The sequence below is a fragment of the Bos indicus genome, chromosome 16 (assembly GCF_029378745.1).
Source record: "Bos indicus isolate NIAB-ARS_2022 breed Sahiwal x Tharparkar chromosome 16, NIAB-ARS_B.indTharparkar_mat_pri_1.0, whole genome shotgun sequence".
Classification (NCBI taxonomy): domain Eukaryota; kingdom Metazoa; phylum Chordata; class Mammalia; order Artiodactyla; family Bovidae; genus Bos; species Bos indicus.
In genome coordinates, this window is record NC_091775.1 from 42,264,632 (window position 1) to 42,285,710 (window position 21,079).

The window sequence follows — 21,079 nt, forward strand, 5'->3', positions numbered from 1 at the left end:
GTCGGACATGACAAGCAACTTTCAATTCACTTCAGAATAAGTAAGTTTAGCAAGATTACAGGATATGAGCTCAATATCTATGTAAACAAAAGCCAATTATATCTCTTAAACTTTCAATAAACAAGTGGACACTGAATTTTTTTCATTGATACAATTTAGAATAGCATCAAAATGCTGAAATACCTAGTGATAAGTTTAACAAAAAATGTGTAAGAACAGTATACCTGAAACTACAAAACACTGCTGAGAGAAACTAAAGACCTACTTCAATGGAATATAGACCATATTCAAGGATCCAAAGACTCAATATTGTTAAGATGTCAATTCTCCAGATATATGGATTCCAGACAGTCCCAATCAAAATCCTAGCTGACTTTATTATAGAAACAGACAAGCTGATTCTAAAATTTATAGAGGAAAAACAAAGGACCTAGAAGAGCCAATACATCTTTGAAAAATAAGTTGGAAGACTTAGAATATCTGATTTCAAGACATACCATAAGGCAACAGATATCAAGGCAAGGGAGAGGGGGGACTTCCTTGTGGTCCAGTGGCTAAGACACTGCACTCTCAATGCAGGGGGCATGGGTTTGATCTCTGGTCAGGGAACTAGATCCCACATTCTACAACTAAAGAGTTCACATGCTGCAACGAAGTTAAAAGAACCCACATGCTACAACTAAGACCTGGGACATCTAAATAAGTTTTTTAAAAATAAGTTTAAAAAGAAGAAAAAAAAAGACACAGGGGAAGGTATTCCCTGATGGTCAAGTGGTTAAGAATCCACCTGCCAATGCAGAGGACACAGGTTCAATCCCTGGTCCAAGAAGATACTACATACCAGAGGGCAACTAAGCTGGTAAGCCACAACTACTGAAGCCCCCACACCTAGAGCCCCTGCTCCACAAGAGAAGCCCCCACTTGCTGCAGCCAGAGAAAGCCCGCACACAGCACAACAAAGACTCAACACAGCCGAGAAACAAATAAATAGTATTTTTTTTAGAAAGACAAGGGGGTGTACAACTAAATATAAATCAAAAAATAGAATAAAGAAATACACATACATATATGACCAGTGGATCTCAACATAAGTGTCAAGGTAATTCAGTGGGAAAAGAACAGTCTGGATAGATATTTGGGGAAAAAAACCTCAAGAGTCACTTAACAAAATATGCAAAAATTAACTCAAAATGGAAGAGATCTAAAATTATAACACTTCTAAAAAAGGAAAATAGGAGAGATTTATTGCCACCTGATGGTAGGCAGATTTCTTTGACAAAACAATAGCACTAACCATAAAATTAAAAAATTGAACTTCATCAAACGAAAGATTTCTGCTTTTAAAAAAAATAGTATTAAGAAAATGGGGGAAGGGGTAGCCATAGACTAGAAAAAAATATTAGCAATAAATATATCAAAGGTCTTCTATCCAGAATATACTAAGGAAGATATAAAGGAAGAAATATTGATGTCATTCTACACAAACTGTTCTGAAAATAGAAGAGGAACACTTCCCAATTCATCCTACAAAAGGACAGCATGGCCCAGTTACCAAAACTAAAATAGGCATTTTTCTTTTCAAGAAAAGAAAACTACAAACTAGTAACGCTCAGGAGCTTAGATACAAAAGTCCCTAAAACATCACAGCAAATTAAGAAAAGTGTAAAGGCATCCAGGCAATAAGGAAATGAATGAATGTGGCTGCATTCTGCTTTAACAGCAAGCTGGCCAGTGGCTACCAGGAAGCAGGGATTAGGGTTGGGAGACCATTAGCAAAGGGACACAAACCTCATACCCTTTTTATAACATGCAAACGAGATGAGCGAAAGATATGGTATACAAAGTTTTCTTTTAATCTTAAACGGACTACAGATTAGTCAGGAGAGTGGTTTCTTGAGGCATCAACAGAATGAGATAGGGAAGGACTACATGTGACATCTTAGTAATGTTTTAATTTTTATTTTGGTAGTGGTTCATGGATGTTCCTTCTATTACCACACTTTGAAGTTTATATACATGTTACAGATATTCTTTCATATGTATCAAATACTAAACTGTTTTTTATAAGTTTCTAAAGGGAGAAAAAAAAGTTACATATATCTATGGAAACATGTATGGGGAAAAAAAATAAATAAAATATACCTATGGTGCTAGAAAACTAAGTTATTTTCTTCCAGATTCCCTGTCATTTGATTGTACTACTTTTATATTTTAAAAAATAAATTCTCTATAATGTACACAGGAAACCACTAATACTGGCTGCTGCCAAGGACAGAAACTGGGTGGCTGAGGAAAAGTAGCCGAGAAAGAGACTTTTCTCCAAATGCTCTTTTTGGCTTTGATTCTGTACTAAAACAATATACAACTTACTAAAAAAAAAATTTATTTAAATTAAAACAAAATTTTTAAACGTTGCCACTACAAAGAACTTAAATTACAATCTTTTACCTAATAAAACTTATAAATAGCCAATACGTTTTACAAAGAACCACATTGTAACTGCTTTCTGTGGTTCCAAGACAACACTGGAGGCTGCCTCACACTCAGAGGTGCGCTGCCAGGGCATCTTAAATCCTTCACATAAACACATCATCAGCTGGACACTGCACACGCCACCAGCTCGAGGTGGTCTACACCTAATGCTAGGTCATGCTACATTCGTTCCAGTGATGTCACCTGGACACAGCACACACCACCAGCTTGAGGTGGTCTACACTCAATGTGAGGTCATGCTACATTCCTTCCAGTGATGTCACGTCTTTGCAAAGCTGGGTCTTAAGCACTTGCTGAGATAAAAAACAAGTACCATGAGAAAATAAATGTGGAAAAGGAAATGAGGACTGTGACATTCAACCCAATTCCAAGTCTGAGGAGCTGTTCAGTGCCCAAGAGGCACATACATCCTACTAGGAAGCAATTACGGTGATTTAAGAATGAAATAAAAATATCACCTTTCACTTATGTTTTTACGTTTTCAAACAGCTACTAAATTGTTGGACAAACGTAATTATGAAGTTGTTTGGACTTAATTACTTTGGAAATGGAAAGACCATTAGGTGTTTCTTTTGGCCTCAGATGTGTCTCGGAAAAACTTCCAAGACAAGAAGGGAGCCATGAGCTAAGAAGTTTGAGAACTACATTTGAAAGAAACCCTCTTTTTATAACAGATACCGTCTTTGGAACCACTTTCCAGGAGAAGTATCACCACTGAAGTAACTTGTTTATCTTTTTTAGAGCAAGCCAAAGCTAAACTTTAAAAGGAAATTAAAACACGATGCAAGAAACAAGGAATATAAGCTCTCCGATTACAGTAAGATTGCTGTAGCTAATCAGCTACATGGAGTACATTAGTAAAGCTTAAGATTACTTGATTACCTTCACTTTTCTCAGTGACACTTTCCAGCTTTATCCCTAGAGATTTAAAAGTTCTGCTGATGAGTCAAACTGGAGAAGTGTCTTGGATCCAGGCACTACCTACCGTCTGCCCCTCGATGGCAGCTCGCTGGCGCCCTAACACATCCTGCAGCTGCGTGAAGTGCTGGATGAAGGCCACCACCTCCGCCTGGAAGCGCTGGGTGTGCACGTACTGCACGGACGCCATCTGGAGGCTCACTCGGACGTCGTGCTCCCGCCGGAGGAGAGGGTCAGGCCGGCCATACCTAGGAGGAAGGGCAGCAGTGTGACTCAGAGACAGCGGCAGGATGCAAATGAGCGTCTGAAGAAAACTCGGGTTCATTTAGGGGCTTCCCTAGGAAACAGCTTTAACTGTTAAAATGGAAACCCAGAAAAAAAAAAAAGGAAATCCACAACCAGGTTTTAGAAAGCAAACTCCAATAACTACCTTCTTTCTAAGCTTCCACCACATGTCGAGGATGTTAAATAAAAGTCTGGTGTGACGGCCAGGGCTATAAACACAGGGACAGGTCTGGGGCTGCGATCACTCCTGATTCCAGAACTCACTCAGAAGCCACTGTGGTTCAGACCTTTTACCTGAGCCTCTTTGCCCCTGCCTTTAAGGAAAAGTGAATATTCCTGCTCACTCTTCTAGCAAAGACTGTGACAACTTGGGGTAACAAAAACTACACTGTGAAACAACTGGTAAAGAAAATTAGGCAACAGAACCAATGCTCCTGAGGCAATCTGTCTCTGGAAACTGAAAGAAGTCTTTTTACTTCAGTGAAATGCAGTCCAAAGAGTTTTAGCATCCACATTCACTGATAAATTAAAAAACTTCTACAAATGGTTTTAATGGGACATGATGCCACAATAATAAGTTATTATACAAGACATAGTCACTGGGGAAAGGAATTCATATTAGCTGAGCAACTATTATTTTGCCAGGCAGAGAGTTAAGAGTTTTACATTAATTATCTCATTTATTAAAGAACCATGCCACTGTGGTAGGTAACAATACAAATAAATCAATCTAACTTCTCAGAGGAGTATGATATACTCCCTCTGGAAATGAAAGTAAAACTTCTTAGACATCTTTAGGGACCATTTTTCTCAGCTCTGGTTGAACATTAAAATCACTTTGGATAATTAAAAAAAAAAAGAACACAACACTACCACAGACCAGAATACTTGGGGGCAGAGATGAATATCCATACATTCTGACAGCTCTCCAAAAGGCTGAAAAACCACCTTTCAAAATTTCTGTTTTCTGAGAAAACTATTCTTTAATAACTACATAGGCCTAAAAATGCCTTCTAAATTTTAAAACTGAATACAGATTGTATTTATACTGGAAGAAATGCCTAATGCAATTTAAAACCCATTATCTTCAACAACTTTCTCAGGCTGAAATCATCCCAGATCATTCAGAGCTAAATGGAAATTGATCTAACACAGTCTCCTCACTATTTCAATAGAAAAACGGATACAAGGAGATTAAGTGACTTGTTCAAGTCACACAACACATTGCTGTGAAACCAGACTATAATGATAACCACAATTACTTCAACCATACCCCCTTTATTTCTTAAAGCCTGAGTAGCCCACTTCAATGCAGATCCATTTGAATATAAATCAAGATTCCTCACAACTAGATCAAATTGATTCTACATAAGAGGCTATGTTTTTTTAAAACTTTTCCTCATTGCTTAGCCGACAAGAATTTGAAACAGGAAACCATCATGATGGAAAAGCTTGATGTTTTTACTTGAAAGTCTGGAAGATGAGGGCTTCTTCTCCACTTGTAGTGAACCGTTCTCGGTAGAACTCTCCATGCGAGGTAAGGTCACTTAGAGATAGGCTCCCAATGCTTCCCTGTAAGGCCAGGTCTCCCTCTAGGAAGATTAAAAATCAGAATGCATTCTTATGGTCTTTTTTCTGTCACACACCCTAACTCTGCCTGAAACAAAAATTGATATACACATGCCTCAGACTTTACATCATTTAATAAAACGAAATGTCAAAAGTGAATATTCATATTTTAACACACCCAGAACGATATTTTATGCACTATTTCCAACAGCCTCAATGCAGAAGTCCAAAGGGATTGAAATAATACCACAGTATCACACTTTAACACTTATAAGGGGGAAGAAATTAAGGGTAAACATAAATTAAAGGATAAAATATTTACAAATACAGATAGAAACATGCTCTCTTCTGAGATCAGACCACTAATTAGAATTAGCAAAACAGCATAAGGTCTATTTTATACTATAGATAAAAGAATAAAGGAAAAAATCTCAGAGATGTATTAATCAGGCAGTATTAAATGGGTTTTAGTGATATTTAATTAAAAGGCGACATTAATAAAATAAGACACTGAAGACACAGATTTGAAACTACTCCAATATTACACAAGTGAAGCTCCTGGAAGGTGGGCATAAGAAAGAGGAAATGTTAAAACATGCACCCCTGGGCTATGAACCTATATGAATCATTCTTAACATGGGGTAGATACTGAAAAGGAATATTCTGAACTGTTGCTTATGTAAAACAAATTTTGTCATCATAATTAACAACAAAACAATGACTGAGGTGTATGTATTTGGCAGGCTAGTTCTGCTCCCAATGGAGACACATACTTATTTTTGGTTCCGAATGTCCTCTAACAAAAATACCCACCCGCCCCCCCAAAAAAGTGAAGTCACTCAGAAAAGTGAAGTTGTGTCCAACTCTTTGCGACTCCATGGACTGTAGCCTACCAGGCTTCTCCATCCATGGGATTTTCCAGGCAAGAGTACCAGAGTGGGTTGCCATTTCCTTCTCCAGGGGATCTTCCCAACCCAGGGATCAAACCTAGGTCTCCTACATTGCAGGCAGACGCTTTACCCTCTGAGCTACCAGGGAAACTTATCCTACCCAAGCTTCTCCCAATTCAAAGGACTCATCTCTTCTAGGAGCCTTTTATAAATTAATTTATACCAGGAATGAAACCAATTTTAGTTCATCATTTCCCCAAAAGACATTCTTATTTTACTACAGAGTCAACATTTGAGCTTTGTAGTCTTCTTATTTTATCACCAGTTGCTTAAGGAAGGAGCAGTATTTTATGCTCACTTTGTAAATTCCTCCACTTTAGAGCTTAACGTAGCTCTTCACTTGTGTTCTACTAAGGATTACAGCCTATTGCATCCCATTAGGAAGAATGCCAGCTTTGCTACAATATCTCCCTGCTTAAACCACCCCCTCTCAGTAAAGTGAAAGTCGCTCAGTCATGTCCAACTCTTGGCGACCCCATGGACTATACAGTCCATGGAATTCTCCAGGCCAGAATACTGGAGTGGGTAGCTGTTCCCTTCGCCAGGGGATATTCCTAATCCAGGGATTGAACCCAGGTCTCCTGCATTGCAGGCGCATTCTTTACCAACTGAGTCACAAGGGAAGCCCAAGAATACTGGAGTGGGTAGCCTATCCCTTCTCTAGCATATCTTCCTGACCCAGCAATCAAACCAGGGTCTCCTGTATTGCAGGCAAATTCTTTACAAACTGAGCTATCAGGGAAGCCCACCCCCTCTTAGGGGTTCCCCCCAATTATGGCAACAGAGTGAACATATGGCCTGATTTCCCAGAGGCAGCCCCTGTTATATGCCGTTTTCCCAGTTGTAATTATTAACAATGCCCCCTTTCACGCTCCAACATGTCCAAAGTTTAGACAAAGAAATTATATAGTCATCCAGAGAGCTTTTTTAAAACTCAGATAGATCCCAGGGTCCCATCCCAACCCACAGAATCAGAGTCTTGGGATGGGAAGGGAGCTGTGCCAGACAGCTGCATTTCTAGCAGATGATTCTGATCCATAAACCAGTATCTAGAAACCACCACCACCCGTCCTGGCCAGACCAGCAACCACAACCCAGCCACTGAGCCACACCTTACTTAGCATCTGTGAAGACAATTAGATTTGTGAGCAGGATGTTCAAATTCTTCCCAGATTCCCCAAGTCTGATTTTCTCCACTTACCAATCATTTCCAGGTGTGCCACTAATTTGGACACATTCGCCTTGGCAAGCTCACTGGTGGTCTTATTCAGCACGAGAGAAAGCGAATGAACCTAAGAACACAGGAGGTAAGGCAAGGCGAATGTTACTCGGAGGAAAAGGTACCTTTCAGACAAATGGCATCAAGAAAGATGCTACAAGTCTCGGGAAAGCTGAAGATAAACCTTTTTGTCCGACTGATACCAAATTCATTTCAACTTTTCTTAGCCAGTCAAACCACATAAGAGGAGAGAGCTGATAGGAAAAGAACTTGACTGGGCAATCTAAAACCCAGGTTCTGTGGTGTCTTCTCTGTGGTCGCCTCGTCTGTTCTCTTTAATTTTTTTTTTTTTTCTTTCTTCTCTCTCTTTTTTTTTTTTGTATGTTGGTTGGTTGGCTTTTTGGTTTTTTGGGGGGGATGCTTTCTTTGGGCTTCATCTATTGTTTGTCAGTAAAATGTTTTACATTATAAAACAATTTTTCCCCTTTCAGCATTTATCTCTAATATTGCACTATTCTGTAATCACTCATACAGATTCATTAAGTGTACCCTAAGAATTTGTCAAAGCGAAGTGATAAATACACTTAATGTTTAATGTCTTCAGACTAATATTTAGTAGAAGCCCCTGGTGACCAACTGGGACTTCACTTAGAAGCACAATCAAAGATTTTCTTCCCCAGAGCCAACCACCAATAGAAGAAAACCAAAATCCTGTTTTAGGAACAGCATTCTTGGAAACAAATAAATCCAGTAACATAATTCTGTCATTTTAGCTACAAAAAGGACTCTGTGTCTACGATTTATGGAGGCAGATACCCCTGAGTGCCATCACTGGGTAAGGCATCGGCTGAAGAGAAGAAAGGAGGGAAGAGAAGGACAGAAGCTCACATCCCAGTTCACACTCTCTGCTCCCGAGTGGCAGAGCCGGTGAAATGCACCCCTTATCTTTAATGCCTACCATGACAGAGGATGACATGGTTGGATGGCATCACTGACTCAATGAACATGAGTTTGATCAAACTCCGGGAGATAGTGAACGACAGGGAAGCCTGACGTGCTGCAGTCCGTGGGGTTGCAAAGAGCTGGTCATGACTTAGCAATTGAACAACAACAAAGTAGGTGTTCAGCATACGTCTGATAAATGAAAAAAAAAAAAAACAACGGAAAAGGAAAGAAAATAGCAGGAGAAAAGGAAGGAGAAAAAACATTCAAGGAATGAAGAGAAAAAAGGAGGGAATTATTACAGATGGAGCAGTGACCATGGGGGCCACTCCAGTGGCACGAGGGGTCCCCTTGCAGTGGCTTCTGGACATGGATGACAGAAGGATCTCAAGGGAATGAGTTATCATGAAGGGGGAAGTGGAAAAAAAAACAAACCTCTAGTCACTTCATCACCAAAATAATGCAAACACGCTTTGTTTGGAGGAATCCAGCTGTCAGCACCTGAGCCCACTCTCAGCATGGACCCTAGCTAGCATCACTGAAAGTGGGATGACTGGGTGTTGTAGACCTCCTGGTATAACGCAACAGGAAGCACTCAGCACCACCTATGAAGTGTCGGACCTGGATCTGATCAAGTCTTTAGCACTAACTTCCATTTCTAAAATTAGAGGATGAGAGGAGTCAAATGTACCATAAAGAAACAGACAAATCCAGAATGTGGAACACTCTAGGAGACACTAACTCGGCTTCTATAGACAACTGCATGGGAGGAAGAAGCATGGAAGGTACCATGCACTGAATGATCATTTCTGTCACGAACATGAGGAGGGCCATACCTAGGTCATCCCATTGAACTTCCACAATCCAATGACACAGGCACCATTAAACAACCTCTGCTTACTGATGAAAAACTTGAGGGAGAAAGAGGTTAAATGGTTTGTCCACAGCCAAACATCTGTGTGGTCACAACAAAAATGCCAGCTTCCAAATCCAGGCAGTCTGACATTTAAGACACCTGTACTCTTGCTCTCACTAAAAGCCAATAAGGTTCTGAGCAGAGGGAGATGATAATAAAAGGCACATTTAAAAATAGCTACTCTGTACTAGTTACTAGTTACATAGTAACATGGTTACTATGTGCTAGACACATTGCCAGGTGCTTCAAGCAATTTCCTCATTTAGTTACCATAATCAGACAATGGAAGATAAGGAAACAGAGGCATAAAGAAGCTAAATAATTCCACTGAATTTTACAGCCCAAAGGAAAGACAAGAAGTCACTGAAACCATTTATTTCCCCTGCCTCCAGATGGGATTAATGCTAAAACCTTTTCTGAGATATTAACGTCTACCCTTTAGGAATAGACATCCAAAAGACCACATATCTCCTCTATAAGGTATCGATTTTCTGGCATAAATACACAGTGAGAGCATCTAAGTAAACAAGCCCACCTTCATACTCAGAACAAGAGCCTAAGGGAACTGATACCTTGAGATCCAGTTTGGTGTTAACTGGCTCCTGAAGTTCAGACTCTGCTAACGCACTTGATTCTGACTTTACGTTTTGTAGGACGTCCTCAGGCGGCACCTTCATCGCATGGTTGTCTGCAGTGGAGCCAATTCCAAAAAAATCTAGGATCACGACCCAAGTCTGCAGTGTGATCAGCACATCCAAGCAGTTAAAATCAACATCAATGCTCCGGTTAACTCGATTGTAACTGGAAGAGAATTCTGGATGCTTCTTATCCACCAGGAATACATTGATATGGACCAAGGAATCATCAAATTTACTCTTTCCCGCAAGTATCTTGGGCTCATCTACCGTTGGAGAAGGAGGTGGGGTCAAGGGATAGTCCTTGTCTTGGACTTCCTTTTGCTTCTTCCGGGAGGCCGAGGTGGGTCTCTGATACAGCTGAAATACATTGGGAGCTTCCTCCATATGAGAAGGGAGAGACCGAGGCATGTCTGGATACTCCACGTTGGACACAGAAGGGCAAGACTGAGAGAGATACTCTTTTTGTGCTAAACTAGATGGCTTTGGGGCTCCCCGAGACACCATCAGGTTCTTATATTTGGAATCTGGATTTTTCTCCAGTAAGTCCTCCATCAGCAGAGAGCGCAGGGCAATCTGAATGGACAGAGTCTGGGGGTGGTCTTTACTGAATTCCACCTCAAAATCCTGAAATTTTAAGCTCACAAGACCCTGGGCCCCCAAGGTCAGATCTCCACTTAGCTGAACTTGAAGCTCTGATATACAAAAGTTGGCTTGAATCTGGGTAAAGGATTTGACTTCCTTCACAGACAAGGACTTTTGAGAAGAGTTAGAAAGACTGGAGTGGCTGAACAATCCATTCTCCTTCCTTTCAGCGGAAGGTTCTCCACAGGTACTGAGGGGAGGCAGAGGAGAATTAGGGCAGGGTGAGGAGGCTGCACTGACTGGAAACTTATTCAGATCTTCACTATACACCAGATTGTCCAGCGTTTGTAAAACCTGCTCATATACATGCTTTGCTAACACCACCTGCATTCGAAGAGAAAAATTCAGTTATTCCACTGCTACTGTCAAATGCATTCATATGCACTGCCCACAAATTTTGTATGACTTTACCCAAGTGGTTTTTTTAAAATATAATTTATAAGATATATTTTATTTCAATTTATTTATTTTTAATTGGAGAATAACTGCTTTACAATATCGCCTTGGTTTCTGCTATATATCAACTCTCCAAGATGTTTTAAATTAGTTGACAGCAAGGATCCCCTCTTTCTTTCTTTTTCGTCCTTACACTCTGCCTCTCTCTGACCTGTATCCATTGACAAGGCCGTCCCCAAGTACCTCACGGAATAATCTTCACACAATAAATGTTCAATAAGTGCTGGTAAATGTAGGCCTGAATCTGCACAATCATTCTTTCTAACCCCACAAAACTACAGAAATTGAAGGAAAAGTTTAAAAGAGAAAAACCTTAAAAGCCAAAAAGAAAAAGATTCAGGGAAAGTTCTCTCAACCAGAGACCCATATCCAGAAAGTACTGATGTCAAAAGCTACACATGTTCTGTTAACAGCACCCCTGGGTTACTGCAGAGCAGCTGCCAAACTAATGACCAGTCACTGCTCTAGATCCTGTGCACTGTCCTAAGGTCCTGCCTATCCTTGCTGTTTTATAATGTTATGCTTTTTGCTCTCTGGCCTGTGAAAGCAGGAAAAATGACACTTTTGAAGGAAAAAGGATGAAAGATGTATACATACATACCACACACACACCCTGGACCATTTCATTTCAATGAGGGCAAGACTAATTCTCCCTTGAAAGGATCTGTCAACAGCTCAGATAATCAGATTGTTTTATAGGTGGGCCACATATGCCAAAAGTGTGACAAGAATTACAACACTCTGGGAAAGAGGGATCCTGACTTTTTAAGCAATAATTTTCCTCATTTCTTAATGGCAACAGAATTAACGATTTGCCCTCTTCCACTCTATAATTCACCCCTCCACATGAAGAAGCTAACAAAGACTGATTCAGTGATAGAAGGACATGATAAAAGGATACCATGCTTATTAGAACAAGTTATTGACAATAATGTGCATCAACAATATCTCTTTGAATTTATATTTTCCTTCCAACATTTTATATATACAAAATATAACAAGACATAAATATAACACATGTATATAACAAATATAAAATCATTACATGACTTCAACTGTCCTGACATAAAAATCAATAGCGTGCTTACTTGAACCGGATTAACAAATTTTCCTTCAATCTTCATGATGCTAGAAGCTCCCAGGTCATCTGGACTAAGTGAGAAAGTCAGTTCAGATTCTCTCTCTATAGGGATCTTCTCCAGTTTAAACTGAATGGTCGTGTTGTTGAGGATGTGAAAAGCTGGCGTAAGAGAGAAGAAATGACCGACTAGAAACACTCAGACTGATTGCGTCACTGCTGACCAAGTGAGGGTCTATAACAAGCCAGGAGTTGCTCTTTGACCACGAAGGCAGGTTAGCCTGGCGCCGAGGGTCTGCGATTGAGTACAAACCCTGGCAACTATTCCAAGACCAAAACTCACAGCAAGCAAGGGTATAAGATAAATTTACACATAAAGAGCATGTTACAGCTATTTTCATAACAGGCTCCATTTGATGGTTTCAAAATACGGTGCAGTGAACATTAACCCAGGCAAAGGTCCTCAGTAAGCTTCTCTTAACCTCCCAAGCTGGCATTTTCCAAACAAAATTGCTCATCAATCAGCTTTAGATTGATCCCTCTTATTGGGCCTAACTCAGAATCAAGGACAACAGAGAACTCTAAGTGAACAACTTTTAACCCAAGCAGAGAAAGCAATCTTTCGGTAACTATGTAAAAAGGAATCAGTGTGTTAACATCTGAGAACCATAGGAGTTCTCAAAGGCATTAATATCTTCACCAATCAATATAGCTTAGCTGATTTCTATAGATGCCAAGACTAACAGATTGAACTGCTTGGTTTTAGCAGATCAGATTGAGAATACATAAACACAAGCACTTTATTCCTAGAACCCTGCACCAAACCATTACAGAAGATGGCAGGATAGCCAACAGAGACCATAACATCCACAGACTAAATTGCACATTCTATTTCTGTCAATCCCTCCAGCTATCTTAGACTACAATATTTAACTAGGAAAGATCTACAGCTTAGGAATGAAAAAGTCAGATGCATCTGACTAAATTACATAATACTCTAACAGAATCCACCCACTGAATCCCAGTGAATGAACACTCACCCAAGGGGGCCACTTAAAAAATCCTTATTTTGCCAAAAATGGCATTCAGTGGGAAAAGGTGCAAACATTCAAACGTAATATGAAAGCATTCTCTTAAAATTCTATTTTAACTTCTTAAATATTCACTCAGGGTAATTCTAAAAGAAAGGTTTTTGTTGTTAGTTTAAGCCAGGTACTACCTTCATAGCTGGCTCTGGAATCTAAACAAAATGAGAAAAAAGATACCCATGCCTCACCTTGACCTCTATGCAAAGATTCAAAGAAATCATGTCGGGTGAAGTGAGCTTCTTCCTGACTATTGGCATTGGCAGACCCAGACAGAGGGCAGAACGCCCGGCTCATTTCCGGCCCGGGGCCCTCTCTGCCTGTCAACTGGGTGCAGTTCAAAGAATATAATTTAATGTCTTTGATTTCTACTTGCAGACGGTCACTTCTGGATTCATCATCTCCTGCCACAAAATTCTGGATGAAGATCTGTCCCAAGTGTCCTACCAACAACTCGGGACTCCCAGGCTTCCGAGGGATGGAAACCACTGGCGATTCAATGTTTATGTTCAAGATGAGCTTTACGGTGTCAGAATGAGACGCACCTAGGCCAAACCCATATGGTTCATTTTCTTCTAAGAAAAAGGAGTCCCGGGCCTTCCTGGGAGTTTCAAAGAGTGATACCATCTCACTGTACTCAGCTGTCTTAGTGGCTAGGACCGTGGTGACTTTGGTGGCTGCGCTTTTCAGCATACTTCGAAAATTTTCTTCCAGCTCATCCATGGACAACGTCAGCTCCTTCAAGAATTTAGCGGAGTGGTTGTAATGCAAGGAGGCCATCTTGAGGTTGAGAAAACATTCCTGTTTAGATTTCTCAACAAAGGTGAAACTCAGAGCATCAGTGAGGGCTGCGTCTTCCATTCTGACAAATACAGATTCATAGAAGCCAATATCACTGATGATATTTTCATAGCCTACGGAATTTCCAATGCTGACAACATATTGGTTCTTAACATTCTCTTGTGTCAAATCCATAAGCTGCAAACAGCCGAGAGAACCATTCATGTCAAATGTGTTGCCCATGGAGACATTAACTTTGGTGCCACCTATACTCGCTGTTGCAATCTTTCTGCCATACTTCTCTCCATTTGCCATTCCCACCGTCCGAAGGAGCAGCAGGTTAAGTCTGTGGATTTCCACTGCAACCTCCGTGTTTTGTTCATATGTAGATTGGTAAGTTCCCTGTTCCCTAAAGCTTCTTTCAAAATCAGTCATTAAAGGTTGAGGACTCAACTCATCTTTTTCCTTGGGAAAAGATTTTTGAAGAAAACCAATCAGCTCCACAATTGTCTCTGGATTTAGGATGATATCCAAATTATTCACCTGCAATGAAATCACCTGAAGGGTGCTATCCAAATTCATGGACGGGCACTCTGAACTCACAAACTGATATTCCAGTTTTATGAGGGACTCTTGTTCTTTGGTGAGAACTCTGTCCAGAGAAATACTAGTGGCTGACTGGTTGTTCCGTGTGGCAGCACTCGTGAAGTGGGCCACGTTGGACCCAGAGACGGGAGATTGGGCCCTGCTGTCCCGGAGGCTTCCTGTCGGGATATCAAAGCTCAAGTTCTTGTGGGAGGCCATCAAAAGGTCAAAATCAGCGCCATACGTCTGCATGGTGTCCACCAGGAGCAAACCATGAACGGTGAGGGAGACCTCAGCATCATAAGGCCTCTTCACAAAGTGAGCATTGGTGCCAAACACCTTGAGCACAGAGATGTACCGGCCGTTGCTCTCAACACCAAGCTGCATGCAATTCACCTTAAACTCCGCCAGGAGGAGCTGTGACTCCACCAAGACCTCCCGAGTATGCTGCTCCAACATCACAATGCTCTGGGTCAAGTTCATCACGGAGTCTTGCAAACTTCCCCGCTGTCCCCCTTGGGGAAAAATCTTCTCCTTCATCTGAGAGTCAAAAGTCTTCATTTCTGGGGTGGTCAGGAGAGCAAAACAATTCTTCAGAGCAGATATTTTATCTTCATTGATGTGGATCTTCAGGTCTGGTAGGTTGCCTGAGAGGACGGCTCCAGGGTACTTGGGATCTGATGTATAAATCAATCGACGTTCTAACTGGAGGTGAACGTTGAATTTCTCGACCACGTGGGTCGGTCCCACGTCAATATCCTGGACATGCTTCCAGTTGTCCTTCACGCGTCCAACCATGATCTGCAGGTCGAGAAAGGACAGCGAGTACCTCTCGTACATCTTCGTGCTCATGAGATGTGCTTGAAGCTGCTCTTCACTGAACTTGACTCCAGAAAATGGAGGTGTTTTCTCCCCATTACTGCTGCTAGTCTCAGGAGGTGGGGTATTGGGAGGTGTGGCAAGAGGGGTCTTATATTCATCATCACTGAACTGATTCTCTTCCAATGCTGACCCGTCCCCACTCTTCCTCTTGGAGTCATCTGCAGATGAAAACAGAAGATTTAAAGTACATGTCGGCTCTTGCCTTCCTCCCCCATTTACTGTAATAATTAAGAAAAGTAGAGAAGAGTCGGACACAACTTAAGAGGCTGAACGACAACACGAACGAATCAAGAGCCCTGATTTAAAAAATAAACGGATGAAAACTCTTAGCATAGTATTCTGTATTTCCCATGTATTCAGAGTGAACTTATCTACTGATTTGGAAATCAAAACACAAAGAGTAAAAGTTCATGGAACATGAGGAAAGATGGAGACCTGCTAACACAGGAACACACGTCAGGGTGCAGAAACGAACAATGCCCTCTGGACACTGTCCCCCCGCCCCCCAACATCTGAGCTGCGCTGCATGAGCTGCCATCACCAACCCTCCTTATTTGTTTACTTTTTCCTGTATTCATCTATGTGTTTGTTTTGTCCCCCCAACCAGAAGTTTCCAAAAGAACAGAGGTTTCCTCTGCCTCCTCAACACAATACCCGAGTTTTAGATCAGCACTTGGCGAGCAGTAATTGCTTAATATGTCAAGTTTCCAGCCCCAAATTCACTCAACCCCTCTCTTCGGCACCTGAGCAGTGTCGCGACAACTACAAAAACACGTCCCTGGGTTTGGTCACCTGTGTCTCTGTCCCATGTTAGTGTTTTATAAATCCAAGTAGGTACTTTCTGAGGTTGTGTGATCCTTTTCTTCGGATGTAATTCCCTTTACACATCCCCTTAGGGCCAAGCTCATACCAGCCAAAGAGTAGAAACAACCAAATGTCCACCAACTGATGAGTGGATAAATATTATAAAATGTAGTATATCAATACAAGGGAACATCATTTAGCTGTAAACAGAAATGAAGTATTGATAACATGCTACAGGGCTTCCCTGGTGGCTCAGATGATAAAGAATCTACCTACAATGCAGGAGACCAGGGCTCAGTCCCTTGGGTTGGGAAGATCCCTTGGAGAACAGAATGGCTATCCATTCCAGTATTCTTGCCTGGAGAATTCCAAAGACAGAGGAGCCTGGCGGGCTACAGTCCAAGGGGTCAAAAAGAGTCAGACACAACTAAGTGACTAACACTTTCACTTTCCCTTCTTTCACAAAATGGATAAACCTTGAAAACACTAAGTGAAAGAAGTCATACATAAAAGGTCTCATATTACATGATTCTATTTACATGAACTGTTCAGAACAGGCAAATAAACAGAGATAGAAAGATCAGTGGTTAGCAAAGGCTAGGAGAGGTGGTAATAGAGAATATGGGTCTAGAATGTCTTCTTGGGACAAAGAAAATGTTCTAGAATTAGATAACAGTGACAGCTGTACCATTTTATGAATATACCAAAAACAACTGAATTGTACATTTTCAAATGGATCTCAATAAAACTACTATATAAAAAAGTAACAAGTTAACTTTGGAGCCTAGAAACGTTAAATAAACCTCTATTTAAGCTTTACTTGGTTCAATGAGAGAGAGAGATCAATCTGCCAAGATATGCCTTTATTACTTCACATTCACACTGTACCTTGGGTGTTGGTCAACAGCATTCTTCCTAGATCCACAACAACCAACACGGGATTCTTGAACTTAAAGTCATCAGGAAATATCACTTGAGGGGCAGAAATGTCCAGTCTCACAGTCCACCGTTTACTCTCCTCCTATAAAAATAGAATCAACCACAATTAAATAGCCTTGAACTACAACAGCTAAGAGTGGGCACTTTTATCAGCTGGAGCTCAAGCCTCCCTGAAGGTCACACTAGGATCACAGGATGACCTAATGGTCTATGGTATTAAAGCAAAACATTTAAAATAAAAGTGGATCCAAATGCTTAAGGATATGAGACATTACCACAGGAAAACGGCTGAAGTGGGCAAGAAAAATGTGCAAATTACTGGTTTGGGCATTGCTTGCTATTTGATTCTGATGATCGATGGTTTAAGAAAGGTCTTATTTCTAAAGACTTAATACTTTAAAAGTATTGTAGAAATTATGGAATTCAAATAAATGAGAAATCTAAATATTTTTATTTATTCATGGACATTGCTAAGCACGAACTTTCAGGCCAAAATATCTTACTGAAAAACATAAGCTTTGACATTTTAAATATAAAAAAGGGACAATTCATTAATTTGTTAATGGCTCTTCCCATGAATTTGTTATATAAATTAGCTAATTTATATAAATGCTATCAAAGAGGATTATATACAGTAAAAAATTAACAATTTATATATTGTTTCAATTTATTTAAATTGGAGGACAATTACAATACTGTGATGGTTTTTGCCATACATCAATGTGAATCAGCCATAAGTATATATGTGTCCCCTCCATCATGAACTCCCCTCCCACTGCCCTCCTTACTCCATCCCTCCAGGTTGTCAGAGAGCAACAGCTTTGGGTGCCCTGAGTCATACATCAAACTTACACTGGTTATCTATTTTACATATGGTAATGTGTATGTTTCAACACTATTCTCTCAAATCATCCTACCTCACCGTCTCCAACTGAGTCCAAGAGTCTGTTCTTTATGTCTGTGTCTCTTTTGCTGCCCTGCATGTAGAACTGTCTGTACCATCTTTCCAGATGCCATCAGTTCCATTCAGTTCAGTCCCTCAGTTGTGTCCAACTTTTGCCACCCCATGAATCGCAGCATGCCAGGCCTCCCTGTCCATCACCAACTCCCAGAGTTTACCCAAACTCATGTCCATTGAGTTGGTGATGCCATCCAGCCATCTCATCCTCTGTCGTCCCCTTCCCCTCCTGCCCCCAGTCTCTCCCAGCATCAGAGTCTTTTCCAATGAGTCAACTCTTCGCATGAGGTGGCCAAAGTATTGGAGTTTCAGCTTCAGCATCAGTCCTTCCAATGAACACCCAAGGACTGATCTCCTTTAGGATGGATTGGTTGGATCTCCTTGCAGTCCAAGGGACTCTCAAGAGTCTTCTCCAACACCACAGTTTAAAAGCATCAATTCTTCAGCGCTCAGCTTTCTTCACAGTCCAACTCTCACATCCATACATGACCACTGGAAAAACCATAGCCTTGACTAGACGGACCTTTGTTGGCAAAGTAATGTCTCTGCTTTTGAATATGCTATCTAGGTTGGTCATAACTTTCCTTCCAAGGAGGAAGCATCTTTTAATTTCATGGCTGCAGTCACCATCTGCAGTGATTTTGGAGCCCAGAAAATAAAGTCTGACACTGTTTGCACATCTATTTCCCATGAAGTGATGGGACCAGATGCCATGATCTTCGTTTTCTGAATGTTGAGCTTTAAGCCAACTTTTCCACTCTCCTCTTTCACTTTCATCAAGAAGCTTTTGAGTTCCTCTTCACTTTCTGCCATAAGGGTGGTGTCATCTGCATATCTGAGGTTATTGAGATTTCTCCCGGCAATCTTGATTCTAGCTTGTGTTTCTTCCAGACCAGCGTTTCTCATGATGTACTCTGCAGAGAAGTTAAATAAGCAGGGTGACAATACACAACCTTGACATACTGCTTTTCCTATTTGGAACCAGTCTATTGTTCCATGTCCAGTTCTAACTGTTGCTTCCTGACCTGCATATAGGTTTCTCAAGAGGCAGGTTAGGTGGTCTGGTATTCCCATCTCTTTCAGAATTTTCCACAGTTTATTGTGATCCACACAGTCAAAGGCCTTGGCATAGTCAATAAAGCAGAAATAGATGTTTTTCTGGAACTCTCTTGCTTTCTTGATGATCCAGCAGATGTTGGCAATTGATCTCTGGTTCCTTTGCCTTTATATGCCTTAATATATGGTATTTATCTTTCTCTTTCTGACTTACTTCACTCTGTATAATAGGCTCTAGGTTCATCTACCTCATTAGAACTGACTACTCAAATGCATTTCTTTCCATAGCTGAGTAATATTCCATTGTGTGTATGTACCACAACTTATTTATCCATTTATCTGTCAATGGACATCTAGGTTGCTTCCATATCCTAGTATTGTAAATATATAATTTATACATTTTATATATACTATATAAATATAATTTATATAACTACATGTAGTAATAGTAACATTTGGTAAATTATATGTAGTAGTAAAAGATAATTTATATAAATGCCATGAAAGAGAAACCTCTTGGTCTAAGATAATCAGAAGTACTAAATGCTGTTATTTGTATTGAAACACATGCAAAAACAAAAAACAAAACAAATTCTGCATCCCATACTACAAACCCCTAAGTGTTGCCCCTGAACATTTCTGCCATCCCTTACACTCCCAGCTGGCTCTGCACCAACTACAAGCTACCCTCTGAGTGGTACACCTACTGCTGCATCTGAGCAGCACATCCCCAGGACAGGGTCAGAAACTCAGTTTAGCTGGACTGTTGAGATGTTTCTTGGCTCTTCCTGTGCACAAGCGTCCTCATGTCAGCTGGGCATTCGGCATCACAAAGTGATCATCACTCCCAGGAATCAAAATGGAGGTATCGGGCTTCCCTGGTGAACCGGTGGTTAAGAATCCTCCTTGCAATTCAAGGGACACTGGTTCAATTCCTGGTCCGGGAAGATCCCACATGCAGCGGAGCAACTAAGCCCACGAGCCACAGCTCCTGAGCCCACACACCTAGAACCCATGCTCCACAACAAGAGAAACCACTGCACTGAGAAGCCCGTGCACCACAACAAAGAGTAGACCCTGCTCGCCTCAACCGGAAAAACCCACATGCAGCAACAAAGACCCACCACAGCCAAAAAAATAAACAAACAAATCTTTAAAACAAAAAGTTACTGGGGCATCATTCCAATAGTTTTTCTTCTGATAACAGTAAGTAAAAGGGGGTGTTCTTAATTGAAATATTTACAAAATGTCAGGTCTAGAAAATGGAACAAAGACAAGTCTTGAGAATGTTCTAAGACAGAAACAAGGAAGAAATAATAAATAATCTAGTCTCAGTCATTTGTTTTTATTTATTACACCCTGACTGTAAAAGACGAGGGATTTTACTTTTTGCTAGCTGATAAGTATTTCATAGATTCTGTTTACTTATTAGTGTAATTGATACAAGCATGACTCTCTACTATAGATAAAGAACTTCCCAAAAAGAATGCCTTCCTCTTCCCACCCCCACCCCCAAAAGGAGCATTCGTTATGTCCACTTACAATGAAATCACCCACTAGCAATCGGTCAAGAGTCTGTCGGATTTCTGCCTTGGTCTGCATCTTCAGTCTGTTGTACTGTCTTCGCGCAGCTTCAGCCACTCTCAACTCAAGTTCAGATTGATAACCAAAACCTGCCAGATTGGAAATATCCAAGAGTCAGAATGTTCTTATGGTTGGGTGAAAGAAAGCGCTGCAACATCTACTCTCACCAGGAATTTCCACCAAAGCTAAAAAACAGTCTGTACAACAGGAGTTCCTTACTCCAGCCTGAGCTGGGGTCACAGGAAAGTGGCAAAGACAGTGAAGGACAGCCATGCAGAGAAAGGTAGTACATAAGAGGTG

The 21,079-nt window shown here is 40.8% G+C and overlaps 1 protein-coding gene across 8 annotated transcripts in view; it reads right to left on the bottom strand.

Annotated features, from left to right (window-relative positions):
• Positions 1-21,079, bottom strand: part of VPS13D (vacuolar protein sorting 13 homolog D) — a 273,597-nt gene that overhangs the window by 218,081 nt on the left and 34,437 nt on the right. For all 8 annotated transcript variants that reach the window (XM_070768193.1, XM_070768192.1, XM_070768191.1 and 5 more), the window contains 8 exons: positions 20,738-20,868; positions 17,131-17,263; positions 13,383-15,596; positions 12,117-12,268; positions 9,865-10,896; positions 7,417-7,507; positions 5,162-5,288; positions 3,479-3,659 (listed from right to left, as the gene is read on the bottom strand). In XM_070768193.1, the coding sequence (XP_070624294.1) occupies positions 3,479-3,659; positions 5,162-5,288; positions 7,417-7,507; positions 9,865-10,896; positions 12,117-12,268; positions 13,383-15,596; positions 17,131-17,263; positions 20,738-20,868 (4,061 nt within the window). The remainder of the gene's footprint in view (positions 1-3,478; positions 3,660-5,161; positions 5,289-7,416; positions 7,508-9,864; positions 10,897-12,116; positions 12,269-13,382; positions 15,597-17,130; positions 17,264-20,737; positions 20,869-21,079) is intronic.